Below are 14,801 nucleotides of genomic sequence, written 5' to 3' on the forward strand. Positions count from 1 at the left end.
TTCAAGAGGGTAAACCCTTACAAAGCATTAGGTCCTGATGATGTACCTGGCAGGGCTTTGAAACATGCCAACCAGCTGGACAAGTTCAGCTTCAGTTTCTCATTGCTGCAGTTGGAGGTTCCCACCTGCTTCAAAAGTACTTCATCACAGTAGATATGAGTGCATCGACAATATCTTCAAAAGGCTATATACATACTCCATGCTTTCTCTCTCTGACTCTATGAGAGTGGAGATGTTAAGTGCTCCCCAAACCTGCCAGACTCTCATCCTGACAGCGAAGTGGAATTTCACTTGGGAAGTCGCTGCAGAATGGCCTTCCTGTTGCCAGTAAACATGACAGCATAGAGAGATGAGGTAATCAAAGTTCAAAGTAAGTATGTTATCTATCAAAGTGCATGTATGTCACCATAATCAACCCTGAGATAACTTTTCCTCTGGACTTACTCAGAACCATAATTGAATTGAGTCAAAGACTGCACCAAACTGGGTGGAGAAATAGCCAATGTGCAAAAGATTGACTAACTGTACAATTATAAAAGAACATAAATAAATAAACAATAACATATCGAGAACATGAGATGAAGAGTCCTTGAAGGTGCAAACAGTTCAGTGATGGGGCAAGTGAAGTTGGGTAAAGTTATCCCCACTCGTTCAAGAGCCTGATGGTTGAGGGATTATAACTGTTCCTGAACCTGGTGGTGTGAGTCCTGTGGTTCCTGTACCACCTTCCTGATGGCAGCAGTGAGAAGAGAGCATGTCCTGGGTGGTGGGGTTCCCTGATGATGGATGTTGGTCTCCTGTGGCAGCACTCTGTGCAGATGTGCTCAATAGTGGGGAGGGCTTTAGCAGTGACGGACTGTGTCATATCCACTACATTTATAGGATTTACCATTCACAGGCATTGGTGTTTCCATACCAGGCTGTGATCCAGCCTGTCAATATTCTCTCCATCACACATCTATAGAAGTTTGTCTACGTTTTAGATCTCATGCCGAATCTTCTCAAACCTCTAATGAGGTAGAGGTGCTGCTGTGCTTTCTTCATAATCTCACTTGCATACTGGCCTAGAACAGAACACATCCACTGAAACAATAATACCACAGAGTGAAGGTTGCTGACCTCTCCACCCTTCATCAGAAGTGGAGAGAGTGAGCAGTTTCAAGTTCCTTGTTGTCAAGATCTCTGAGGGCCTAACCTGGTCCCAACATATTGATGCTGTTATAAAGAAGGCAAGACAGTGACTATACTTAGGAGTTTGAAGAGATGTGGTATGTCAACAGATACACTCAAACCTCTATAGATGTACCGTGGAGAGCATTCTGACAGGCTGCATCACTCTCTGGTATTGGGGGTGGGGGAGGGGGGGGAACTACTGCACAGGACCAAAAGAAGCTGCAGAGGGTTGTAAATTTAGTCGGCTCCATCTTTGGTACTAGCTACAAAATACCCAGGAAATCTTCAGGGAGTGGTGTCTCAGAAAAGCAGCGCCCATTATTAAGGACCTCCAGCACCCAGGGCATCCCCTTTTCTTACTGTTACCATCAGGAAGGAGGTACAGAAGCCTGAAGGCACACACTCAGTGATTCAGGAACAGCTTCTTCCCCTCTGCTATCCGATTCCTAAATGGACATTGAACCCTTGGACACTACCTCACTTTTTAAAAATATATTATTTCTGGTTTTTGCATGATTTTTAATCTATCCAATATACATATACTGTAATTGATTTAGTTGTTATCATTTTATTCTTTCTTCTATATTTTGCATTGAACTGTTGCTGCTAAGTTAACAAATTTCATGACACATGCCGGTGATAATAAACCTGATTCTGATTTTACTAGCTGTCAATGCTGTTGTTGAGACTGAATGTCTGTGGCACATTAAAGTTATTAAAATCTCAATGAATTCATAACATAAAAAGTGAATGCTGGGTGACATACGTACTTCACTCACCTGAATTAAGACAAAACAAAATTGAATTTTGTGTTCCTGCATTCTTTCCTGAACTGTTTTCTTCCTACTAATATTAATGGCTCCACTAAACTTGCACGGTATCTGGCTTGCTGGCCCGTTTTTCCCAGTACAAGTGCTTGGAAATGTGACAGGATTTGCTGGATTCCGTTCTGGCAAATAGGACTCTGGTCCTATTTGACTAATCTGGACCAGCTGCACACATTGGAAAGAAAGAAGCAAAATGAATCAGTTTACAATTCTGATCTTTGACCTTGCAGAGGCTGAAAGGAATGATAGTCCAGTAGGGAACATGTCCAGTCTTGAGAGTTTAGCGATATTGGATTAAAGGAAAAAGCTTATAACCTCAACAAAAAGAGCATTATCTGCAGATCAGCAGAGAAGGATAAAGTCACTGAGAAACTAAAGTGAGGTACAATCCAATCAAAGCCAGCAAAAAGCATAGAAGTAGGTTGTAAAAGCTTCTGAAGTGTTAATGGGGTAGATTAACTAATGTTAATATTGGTCGTTTACAGAGTGAAGTGGTAAAAATTATATTGCCGAATAGGGAAATGGCAGCTAAATTGTATGTTCATTTGTTACGTGCTGTGCCGTGTTGTTTGATATAGCTGAACGTGGTCTTTCTATTACCATGATGGCTCCTCGCCAGTTTTTCTGCAGCAGTGGTTTGCCATTGCTGCCTTCTGGGCAGTGCCTTTGCAAGACAGGTGACCCCAGCCATTATCAATTCTCTTCAGAGATTGTCTACCTGGTGTCAGTGATTGAATAACCAGGACTTGTGATATGCCCATATGACCATCTCCTATGGTAGATGAATCCATATGGCAGATGAATCAAACGTTTCTTTTGTCTGCCTTTACGTAAGATGACATGCAAAATCTTCTGGAAGTAGTGGAGAAGGGCAGGTCTAAAGTGAATGAGAAGCTGTTGGAAGTTATCATTAGTAAAAAAAAATGAATTGGATGTATTAACGGGATTGAAATACGATAAATTCCCATGATCTCGAAGCCTGTGTCTTTTTTTGTAAGAGGTGGCAATGGGATAAGTAGATATTCTTGATGTCATGTCTGAAAACGGTGTTGATTCCAGAAAATTCTGTTGGATCGAAACAGAGTAAATATAAGCCCTCTATTCAAGAAAAGAGGGAGAGATTAAACAGGGCTAGAATCTTGTAAGAAAGTAGCACGAGAGTACTTAGGACAAAGTAATTGGTCTGGGCAGAGTCAATGTGGATTGAAGAATAGAAGTTGCATAAACTATTGCACCACTGAAAGCACTAAAGTAACTCAGCAGAGATCCTACAGAGCTTTGTGTTGCTCCAGATTCCAGCATTTGCAGTTTCTTGTATCACTATTGTACAGACTGCAGGTGGATAGAGGACCGGTTGTGGGCTATAAGTTATTAGTGTAGCCTCGCTTTCAGGTTTCTGGTGGGGGGGTGGCATGTTTGCAGTTACTCTTCAAATATTTTGGTCAAATAAACCGGTCTGTCTGGTGTTTTGCAATCCCTGATATGACCTTCGCTCCATCTGTAAAAAGCAGTATTCCCTGGTGGCCAACCATTTTAATTCCAATCCCCATTCCCATTTCAATATGTTGTTCCATTGCCTCCTGTACTGCCATGATAAGCCAACTCTCCAGTTAGAGTAGCAAACCTTGTATTTCATCTGGTTAGCCTCCAACCTGATGGCATGAACACCGGTTTTTTCCAGCTTCGAATATTTTTTCCCCATCCCCCTTCTCTTCTCCAATACCCCATTCTGTGCCCTCCCTCCCTTCTCTTGTCTTCACTTGACTATCACCTTCCCCGGGTGCCTGTTCTCTCCCCCACTTTTTCCCATAATGCACTCTCCTCTCCTATCTGATTCTTTCTTCTCTGGCCCTTTACCTTTTCCACCTATCATCTCCCAGTTTCTCCTCCACCCTTGTGGCTTCACCTATCTCCTTCTAACTTGTACTCCTTCCCCTCACCCCCTCACTTTTTATTCTGGCTTCTTCCCCCTTTCCTTTTCAGTCCCAACGTAGGGTCTTGGCCCAAAATGTTGACTGTTTGCTCATTTCCTTCGATGCTGAGTTTCTCCAGGATTTTGTGTGTGCTGCTCTGGATTGCCAGCATCTGCATCTGTAGAATCTTTTATGCTTATGATTCATAATACAACCAGCTAGCAATTATATATTTTGGTATTTTGATTGCTGCAATTCAGTGGTCCTTTGTGTTTCGCATTCTGGAGGTATAGCAATATTATCCAGGTGATATATTCATCTAGAGCTTTTGTCTTCTAAACCATCCAACATTAAGTAAACTAAAATGAGAATTAACTGCAAGAAATTAATCTGACTTGCTGGGTTGAAAGCCCACACCTTGAGTGGATAGTTAGTTTTTACACTTTGCCTGATATGCTCTGCACAGACTTTAGCAGAGAATGAAATTGGCCAGTGCCTTTGCAATAAATACCGAATTTCATCATTTAATATTGCTGCCTTAGATTGCAAAATTAATGCACTAAACCAAACACATCTTAGTTTCAGTTGCAATTTCGCTTTGTGTTTTTAAGCAAAATAACATTTTCGTATTTGTTTTAAAGGATCTAAATGAAAATAGGCCTATGTGATGGACTTCTGCTTGAAAAAAAGCAAATCGTGCATCTTGCAGATGCAGCCGGTAGTTCCCCATAAAGGCATGGAAGTGTTCAGATATGTAAATAATTCAACTATCAAAGTTCAAGAGGGCGAGCATACTGCTGAGGATTTGTGCATTGAAGCTGCCAAGAAATGTGGTAAGAAAAAAAAAGACGCTTTATTCCAAGAATACATTAACATAAGAAAGGAAGTGGTTTCTTGCTTCATTCCCTCAGTCATGTTGTTTTATGGATCATCAAATCCCAATCCAATTCTGATGTAATCTCCCAAGATAATTCTGAAGAGATAACATTGGAAATCAAACTAGTCCTGTCAATGTCTCTACCGCTGATTTATCTAAATTAGATACTTTTTTGCTCATTTGGAAAAGGAATAGCCACATCAGCAATTCTTGTTATTGGCTGCTTACCTTTAAATAGAAATAGACAGTGTTAGCAGTGCTTTCTTCTTTTTGTTTGAACATTTATTGGTACTGTTTGGGTGATCATGTGACATTAGTTGTTTCCTCGATATTTCCAAGTTGTTATTCTGTATAATGTTGGCAGTCCCTTTCCTACTGATGCAGGTAACTTTGAATTTTGTTGCCTGCCCACTTTTCCATTGTTTCCACTTGTAGCTACATACACAAACTGTTTTTAATTTTGATATCTGAGTGCAAGCTAAACATGAACATAATAGGTATAAGAGAAATCCAAATAAATCTGAAAATTCAAGCTCATTTAGATTGTGGGCATACCGGCAAATTGATGTCAGAGTGTGGTGAATCTGCAGAATTCTTTGCCAGAGACAGTTGTGGAGCCCAAATCTTTATATTTAAGGTAGAGGTTAATAGATGCTTGTTTGGTCATGGCATGAAGGGATAGCGAGAGAAGGCAGAAGATTGGGGCTGAGAGGAAAAGTGCATCAACCGTGAAGAAATGGTGAAGCAGACTCTGGGCCTAATGTCCTAATTCTACTCCTCGATCTTATGATCTTCTGGTATCAAACTGCCCTTAAAAAGATGGTGATATGTGTTGCAGTAAACTCCAAGGTAATAAACCAATTACAGAAACAGAATGCAGAAATATGCCTACTCAAGATGGTGCGTGCCTTGGAGTTAGTTGTGTTCTCACATATTTTCTGCCTTTGTCTTTCTTGGTCATGAAAATTGTGGGTGTGAGAAATGTTGCCAAAAGCCTAGATAAGGGGCAAAAAAAAAATTGATCTTGTTTTGGGTGGTTGATGGAGTCGGGCATGGCAGACTGAAAGATCTTTATTAATATCTCTATTTTTCATTTGAAAATGTTATATTATTATTTGATTGTTGCAGTCAATATTACATTGTTTGCTGTTCCGCAAATCTGAGATCAAAATAGAATAATCATAATGGGTGGATGCTGCAACTATTTGGTTTCGCTTCAACAAATGGACCCAAACTTGGCAGTTCCTTCAAAACCCACTTCATTGTTAATACAGAGAAGAAAATAGAGAGTTGCGAGAAATGCTTTATATTGTACACCATTTACACCACTAATAGGTAGGGCTAACTTAAGCAACCCCTAGTCATCTACACCGCCAAATATACTTAGCAACATCTGTGTGGTCCCTGAAGCAGGCGATTGACCATGGACTGGCTAGGGTGTGTCCTCGGCGCCGGTTCAGCTGCTCAGCCCAAAGGTGGGACCCAGGCGAGTGGTCTGTCCAAGAAGGGACTTGCCCATCTTTATAGCACTATCACTACCTCCCAGTCCAGCTGGAAGGGGCCAGGCATCCAATTTGATGCTTACACGACCCCAATTTAGCTAATCCAAGTCCCATTCACATATTAAGCCAACGCACAACCTCCATACCTGCAAGTCCCACAACTGGGTGACCTTCAACAGTCAGCCTCTGCCTCCCCAGGAACAATGCATCCTATTAAGCTTACAATAAAAAAAATTTAAAGACAAGGTAATTGATGTCTTTTACGCAAATCAATACTTTTTAGCTTGTTTTTGTGTATTGCCATCCGGTATACAGGGTCATATATTGTCCTCCTTTTATTTAATATCAAGGATCAATCTGCCCAACAACATAATAGGCCCACAAATGTCTAATTGTTAACCATTTCTTTACCATCTCCATTTTCACCCACTCACTCTACACATACACTATACACTTACCTATACGTTTGCCAGATTTCATTTTGTGCTTTAGGTAACATTTTGAATGTTTCTTTTTCAGGTATTTCTCCATTATGCCAGAATCTCTTTGCGTTGTATGATCCAAGTAAAAGATTGTGGTTTCCTCCAAATCACATGTTCAAAGTTGATGACCAAACAGCCCTATTGTTGCATTATCGGATGAGGTAGGAATTCATTATTTTTTTGGAAATGATGCTTTTACATATGCTAAATGCTTTAGAATACACATTTCATTAAATTTCCATGGGAGTGTTTTTTTCTTCTTCCAACTGCTGCTGTTGTCTGAAACTTTTTATTGGCTACTTCACATGCGCGGGCTTTATTTATTTATTTCTCATTATCAGGGACGTTGCTGTCAAGGCCAGCATTCATTCCCCATTGCACTTGAGAAGTTGATAGGATTTAGGTCAAGTGCCAACGAAGGAATGGTACTTTTTCAAACTGAGAAGGTGAATGGCGTGAGGGAGAAGCTGAGCAGTAACTGCAGTGCATTTTGTAGCTGGTACATACTGCAGCCACTGTGTGCTGAGGTGGGGAGAATGAAAGTTCAGGGTAGTTGATGGGCTGCCAGTTGGACGGGTTTCTTTGTCTTGGATAGTGTCAAGCTTCTTGAGTTGTGTTGTAGCTCTATTCGTCCAGGCAACTGAAATGTTTCCATCATAGACTTGATGGATGCTGGTTCACAGGGGGTGATTTATTTGCTGCAGAGTACCCAGCTTTTGACTTTTTCTTGTGGTCACAATTTCTTTATGGTCAATGCCATTGAGTTTTCAGTCATTGGTGATGCCAGATCATAGGAGAGCCAATCATTGTAATGCCTTTCAATGTCAATGGTAAATGGTGAGACTCTCTTTGTTGAGAGGGATAAAGCCTGATATTTTTGTGGCATGAACAATACTTTCCACTTATCAGCTCTGTTGTCTCAGTCTTGCTGCATGTGGACCTGATCTACTTCATTTGCTGAGGAGTTGTAACTGGACTTAAAAATTGTGCAACCATTAGGGAACACTTCCAGTTCAGATCTTGTAATAAATAGAAGGTCATTGATCAAAGAACACAAGATGGTTGGGTCATGGACACTGCCCTGAGGAACTCCCACAGTTGAAATACTTGGCTGGGATACTTTCAATAATCTGCACCATCTTCACTTTTGTAAAACATAACTCTGATAGCTGGAGATGTAAAGTCAGTGGGCGTTGAGATGACAACACTCTTATTCAGGAGGAAATTATGGACTTTGTGTGTTAGGAACAAGGGCATGGGCCCTTTGGCACAACCAGTTCAAGCCTATAAGATGCCCATCTAAGCTAGTCCCATTTTCCTGCCTTTGACCCATATCCCTCCAACCTTTTTCTATCCATGTTAAGTGTTTAAGTGCCTTTTAAATGTTGTTGAGGTACCGGGCACAATTACTTCCTCTGGCAGCTCATTTCATGTACAGAAGAAAGTCCCTATAATTTCCTCCCGAGTAAGAGTGTTGTCATCTGAATGCCCACTGAATTCAGCTATACCAGCAGGTTTTTGTGTCACACTCAGTAAGGTACTGCCTTGGACAGTGATGCTCGTGAGGTCAGACTGGTACTTTATGTGGATAGGCATCGCATTCCACAGGAAAAATAGGCTGGAAATCAGAAGTGAGATGGCACTTTTCCTCTTTCTTTCACAATCCAAGAAGAAAAAGTTTGAATTCTGGCTAAACTGAATTTGACATGGAAACCTGGTGGTCATTATGCAGAGTAATATATTTGGAGTCCAGGGTGACCAAGAGAGGAGACTCAGAAATCCAAGTCATATAAATAATAAGCAGCTGTAGAAATGATTAAGGAGAATTGAAAACAATAGCACGCATGGCCATTAAAATTGCACAAGGTTAATCCTGCCTTGTGCTCTCCATGCCAATTCAATGTCTATTCATCTCTTGTTCATGGAGAGATACCTGAACAGTAATGTAGCATTTTAGAGGAGATGCACCAATTTTTGCTAAGATGCCACGACTTCTTTTTGGTTAGCCTCTGTAGTTAGTCATAATTTGTCTCTGTCTCTCGTATATTAGATAACCTACTGTTATTTAATGGTCTGAACAGTGAGTGAATTAAATGAATTGTATAAAGAGCATAGGAAGAGTACTTGATTTCTTTAGGTTGCAATTAACATTGTAGTGACATTCAAAGTGTAGGTGAGCATGTTCTGATAGCGTTCAGCGATGTTTGCGATATTTGCTGGGAGAGTGTGGAAAGAAGAGAAACCAGTTATAAATATGTGGGCATTCAACCCCATAACACTTGCTTTCCCCCAAAAGTCAACAAACTTAAATCCCTGCAACTATCCCTGCTTAAATTACAGTTCCCCGGTGTAAGCTACACTCTTGTAAAACTGAGTTAGTTCTGGATATTTCCTCATCGTTTCGAATGTTTGAGGGATCAGTGTCTGAAGGAGTGCTTTGGGATAAAAGTTGCTATCAGGAATAACTCTTGAATATTTGGTGCAAAGGTGCCTGCGAATTGGATATTAACAAGCTGTAGCACAGCCAAAGTCACTTTGTGTCAGCAAATCTGAGCAATCCATTCCAACAACTGGGAGCACATTTTCACAGTTGTGTGACCAATCATATTTGGTGCTTTTTCTCATCCCTGTAGACTAATCTATGCTTGGCAGAGCTCCAGTGGGATAGGCCTATCATTCACTTGGTGTTGCCAGCTTCACTGTTTACGTAGTCTGGAGAAGCAAGTCCAGGCCACTGCCTATGTCCTTTGTCCTCTGCCTCTTGATGTTAACCATTACAGACCCGTATTTCTGTTGTTTGCACTGTTTTTATGTAATACAGTACAGCGCAAGAACAGGCCCTTTGGCCCACAATGTCTGTGCTGTGTGTGTAAAACAAAAAAATCCCTATCTGTACATCTTCTAATGTTTTTTATGCTTCTAGCAGATTGCCTTTCGGCCTCCAAAACATGAGAGAGAATGCAAGTTTATTACTAATGGTAGAAACTACCATTTCAAGCATTTAATTTACTGGTTCATCTGTAATTTCAGCACACCAACTGAAACTTCAGTGTTTTCTGTGTGTCTGTGCCACATCCCGTCTGCTAGCTCAACAGAGCAAATGAAACTCTTTTGTTGGCAATCCAGACAAATCCTGGTGAACTACTTCTCCACTGTCTCCAACGACTCCTCATCCTTCATGGTGGCAATCAGACTCCACACGACACTCCAAATGTGGCCCAATCAAAGTTTTATAGAGCTGCAACGTGACTGCCCTACTTTTCTGCTTAGTATCCTGACTAATAAAGACAAGTATGCCATTTGCTTTCTTTCCTACCCTGGCTACTTGTGTTGCCTGCATGGAACCTGCTATTTATTGTATACTTTCCTCTTGCATTTAACCTCCCAAACTGTAACACTCTCACTTGTTTGGATTAAGTTCCATGTGCTGTTTATCTACCCATGTTTCCAAGTCATCTATGTCCTGTTGTATCTTCTGAAAGCATCTCACACTTCCCCCAACTTTGCCGACTTTCTTTTCATTTTCAAATTTACAAAGCTACAAATTTACAAATTTTCATTCATTGGTCATACGCCTCCAGTCACATTAGCATTCCTTCACCACTACTCTTATGTTCTGTAGACAAACCAATTTTGAATCTAATCTACCAAATCTCTGTGGATCCCATTTGTCTTAATCTTCTGGATCAGCCTACAAGGGGATCTTGTAGAGTGTGTTACTATAGACAATATCCACTGTCCTACCATCATCAGTTATTGGGTTTTGCATGCAAATTCCCTGCTGTGTTTCTGCAGCTAAACTATTTCATGCATCTTGTGCAACGACCAGTGTTTGTTTTGTGAACAAAGTATAGTAATGTGTTCTCTGATCTTTTTTGTACTTGCAGTTCCATTCTATTTGCTTTAACTAAACATAGTTTAATCATAATTTAAAGTCATGCCTTTCCCTTGATCCATCAAGAGTGCTGAAGGTCTGATAAGAGTTCCTGGGATAATCACCGACTTGCTTTAGGGTGCAAAGTGGTTCTTTAAATATAGTTGAAAAATTAAGATTACTTATGGTGGAAATTTCCATTTCAAACATTTCAATTTTAATTTCACTTATTTATAACAGCTCAGGATGCCAACTAAAGCTTTAGTGAGTTGTGTCCTTCTGTGCTATGTCCCACTGCTCGCTGTACAGCAGCATATTAAGTTTTTTTTTGTCGGCAACCACTGCTTTCACCTGAGCTCATTGATAAGTAGCAATCTTTGGGAACAAGCCTGTGACATACAAGGCCTGTTTTGTGGTCTAGCTGAACAATTGATTTGAAAGATTCAGTGGTTTTCCATTGTCTGCTGCCTTTGCAAAGCAGCAGCTTGATTCATTTATGCACTTTCCAAAATGTAGCATCTGTTCCAACAATAAATGCATTGATAGTGAGTCGAACTTTCAGTAAGAAGTCAAACAAAGTGGCTAAATGCAGTGTTTATGCATTGTTAACCTGAGTTGCAGAAAAATTAGTCTGGAGTAATATAAACACCAGCATGGCCTTATTTTCTACCTCATGCTATGGAAGTATTGTTTCAGATCTTTATCACTTTTTTAAGGATTCTCTCAGGAGGATGGGACAATCATGTAGCACTGTTTGAAAGAAGACCACTGGCATTTTCCATGGTGCTTTGGCTATTATTAATCCCCACATTTACTTGGTTGTTTTCTTCCCCTTCTTCTTGGTTCTGTTTCCCAATCATCATCATATCCACTGGGACTGTGGATGAAAGGAAACTAGACTGTGATTTGAGGTGCAGCTCTTCAACCACAGAGAGGAGTGTGCTGAGAAGAACCTTGGCGATAACTTGCACTCTGGCAGAGACCAGGGAGATACCCCTACACTAGAACACTGTCGGAGTTGTCTCTTGTCTTGAGGACGCTGTTCCTGAGGTCTTCTGGAATAACCTCATATTTGATCAGGCTGTGAATTTGTGACTGAAGCTCTTCATTTCTGGTTGCTTCGGTGTTGCTACTGATAGAAAGTTGCTGCATGCAAATTGTTGTGTTTCCTTTATATAATAGTAACTTCTGCAAAAGTATTCCACTGACCATGCGGTTCTATGCCACCAAAGACTCTTGCAGAGTTTTCTGAAGGTATGGTAGGGAGCATTCTGACTGATTTTTATCATAGCCTGGTATGGAGACTCGAATGCAAGAGGGTACAGAGGATTTTAGACTCAACCATTTCCATCAAAGACACAACTCAACTATCATCGAGGAATTTTGAAGAGACCATGTCTCAAGGAGGCAGCATCCATCACTAATCACCCTCGTCATCCAGGGCATGTCTTCTGTTACTATGATCAGGGAGGAGGTACAGGAGCCTGAAGACTCTCACTCAGTGAATCAGAAACGGTTTCTTCTCCTCTGCCATCAATTTTCTGAATGGCCCATGGACATCACCTCTTTTTTTCACTTTGTATTTTGTAATTTTATATCTTTGCACTGTATTGGTGTGACAGAGCAACAATTTTCAGATTGTATATGTCAATGATAATAAATCTAATTCTGGTTGCTTTCCTGATGTGAAGCCAGATGACTGCATTTTATATCCATGATGGCATGAACTAAATTCTCAAGGAAGACGTTTTGCACAAAATCCACAGATGACATAAATTTAAGTGTGATTAGTATTTCAGATTTCTGCCGGTTATTCTGCATTTGGCAATAAGAAGGAACTTGAAAGTGGAAAAAAGGGGAATTGAACACTCAGTAACTTCTGCTCTAGAAAACTTAGGCAAATTTAAGTTTTGCGCAAACGGCTTGGTTTTGGTCAGTGTTTGGTTGGTTTGTCAGAAAAGCTAACTGAGGGAGAATCAACATTAGTAGCTCTTAAGAATTTGTAACGTTACCACCTATAGTTTAGGACATTTGAAGACCCCTTAAAGCTCCCAACTGTACTTGGTTACAGTTGAACATGTTTGAGAAGTGAAGCACAAATGACATTACATTGGAGAGGGTGCACACACCAAAGCAGGGAGAAAAAGCAACTGTGTATGTATTTATTAGGTGATACAGCGTGAAGTAGGCCCTTCTGGCGCTTCAAGCCGGGCTGCCCGAGCAACCCCTGCTTAACCCTAACCTAATCACGGGATAATTTACAATTAACCTGCTGTATTTGGACTTTGGGAAGAAACAGTAGCACCCGGGGAAAACCCACCGGGAGGACGCACAGACTCCATACAGAATGGCACCAGAATTGAAATCTGAACTCCGGAACATCCCAAGCTAACTGCTGTGCTATCATGACGCCCTACCGTGGTATAGCAGAAAGATCCAAAGGAAAGCATTAAGAATGTGCCCCTAATAGTTCCATTTTGTGTTCCAGCCAGCTCTCTTTCTCTTAACATGTCATGACTGATTTGCATCTTTACTTCTCTTTCACAACGTAATGAAATCATTCATGTAGTACAGAATACACAAATACAGGAAGTTCTGCAGATGTTGGTAATCTAGTGCAAAACACACAAAATGCTGGAGGAACTTAGCACGACTGGAGAGGAATAAGTAGTCAATGTTTTGGGCCGAGACCCTTTATCAGGCCTGTGAAGGAAGGGGGAAGAAACCAGAATAAGAGGGTGGCGGAGTGGAAGGAGTACAAACTGGCAGATTATAGATGAAACCTGGTGAGGTGTTAGGTGGGTGGATGGAGAAAGTGGGAAGTAAGAAGCTGGGTGGAGATAGGTGAAGAGATAAGGGGCTGATAAAGGAGGAATCTTATTGGAGAGGACAGTGGACCATGAGAGAAAGGGAAGGGGCAGGGCACCAGATGGGGGTGATTGGCAGTTGAGGTGAAGGGCTAAGAGGGGAGCCTGAATGGGAAATGGGAAAAGAAAGAAAGGATTGGGGGAGAACTTACCAGGTGTTAGAGAAATCGATGTTCGTGCTGTCAGGTTCGAGGCCAGACAGAATTTGACTTGCCATTCCCATTCTAACATGTTGGTCCATGACCACTTCTATAGTCACGAAGAGGTCACTGGCTGGTTGGAGGCGCAACACTTCATGTTCCATCTGGGTAGCCCCGAACCTAATGTCATAAACAGTGATTTCTCTAACTTCCAATAATTTCTCACCCCTCCCTCTTGTCCATTTTGCCATTCCCCTGTCTGGCTCCCCTCTTGCATCTTTTCTTCACCTGCCTATCACGTGCCTCTGGAACCTCTTCTCCTTCCTTTTCTCCCATGGTTCACTAGTCTCACCTATCAGATTGCTTCTTCTTCAGCCTTTTACCTCTTCCACTTATCATCTTCCAACTTCTTACTCCACTCTCCCTCTCCCACCTAACCCCCCCTCACCTGGTTTCACCTATCACCAGCCAACTTGTATTCCTTCCCCTTCCTCCACCTTCTTATTCTCACTTTTGCCCCTTCCTTTAAAGGGTCTTGGCCCAAAACTTTGACAGATTTTCCTCTCCACAGGTGCTGCCTGACTTTCTGTGTTCCTCCAGCACTCGTGTCTGTTGCAGCAGAGTACACAAACCTCTCCCTGACTTTTTCTCCACAACATCGATGACTGTATTAACCCAGAGATTTCCCTGTGGCAACAAGCTCCTTTGAAGAAATTTCCAAGTTGGGGAGAGTTGTGCAGATAATAAGAGAGGGAAAACAGTAACATCTACACTTGCAGCAAGTTGTGACAACAGACTATTGCGTTTGGATGATCAGTTAATGCATTGAATAGGTGCTGCTGGCCTTGGTTTCGCAGGCAGCTTCTCTTCACTGGGCTATGAAATTGTGAGATTACAGCCTGGTCCCTGGCACAGGAGTGGGACAGGGGTTTGCATGAAGATCCCAGTACAGCACCTCTGTGAGTAATGTTTCTTTGTGAGTTGCAGAATTCTTTACTGATCTCATTCCTGAGAACCAGTATGGTTTCAGATTAAATTCTCCTATAGATGCTATGACTGTACAACTAAGCTGAGCTTTTAGTAGTTGTTTTCCATTGCAGAGACCTCCATGCTGCCAGATTGTGGGCAACTTCTTCTGATAATAGA

General features: G+C 41.4%; 1 protein-coding gene across 3 annotated transcripts in view; it reads left to right on the forward strand.

Moving 5' to 3' along the window:
- The window catches only part of jak1 (Janus kinase 1), a 123,913-nt gene that overhangs the window by 34,921 nt on the left and 74,191 nt on the right, over nucleotides 1–14,801 (forward strand). For all 3 annotated transcript variants that reach the window (XM_059984389.1, XM_059984390.1, XM_059984388.1), the window contains exons 2-3: nucleotides 4,555–4,746; nucleotides 6,812–6,935. In XM_059984389.1, coding sequence (XP_059840372.1) covers nucleotides 4,581–4,746; nucleotides 6,812–6,935 — 290 coding nt within the window. In that variant the 5' untranslated portion in view covers nucleotides 4,555–4,580. The remainder of the gene's footprint in view (nucleotides 1–4,554; nucleotides 4,747–6,811; nucleotides 6,936–14,801) is intronic.

Source organism: Hypanus sabinus, chromosome 11 (assembly GCF_030144855.1).
Source record: "Hypanus sabinus isolate sHypSab1 chromosome 11, sHypSab1.hap1, whole genome shotgun sequence".
NCBI lineage: Eukaryota > Metazoa > Chordata > Chondrichthyes > Myliobatiformes > Dasyatidae > Hypanus > Hypanus sabinus.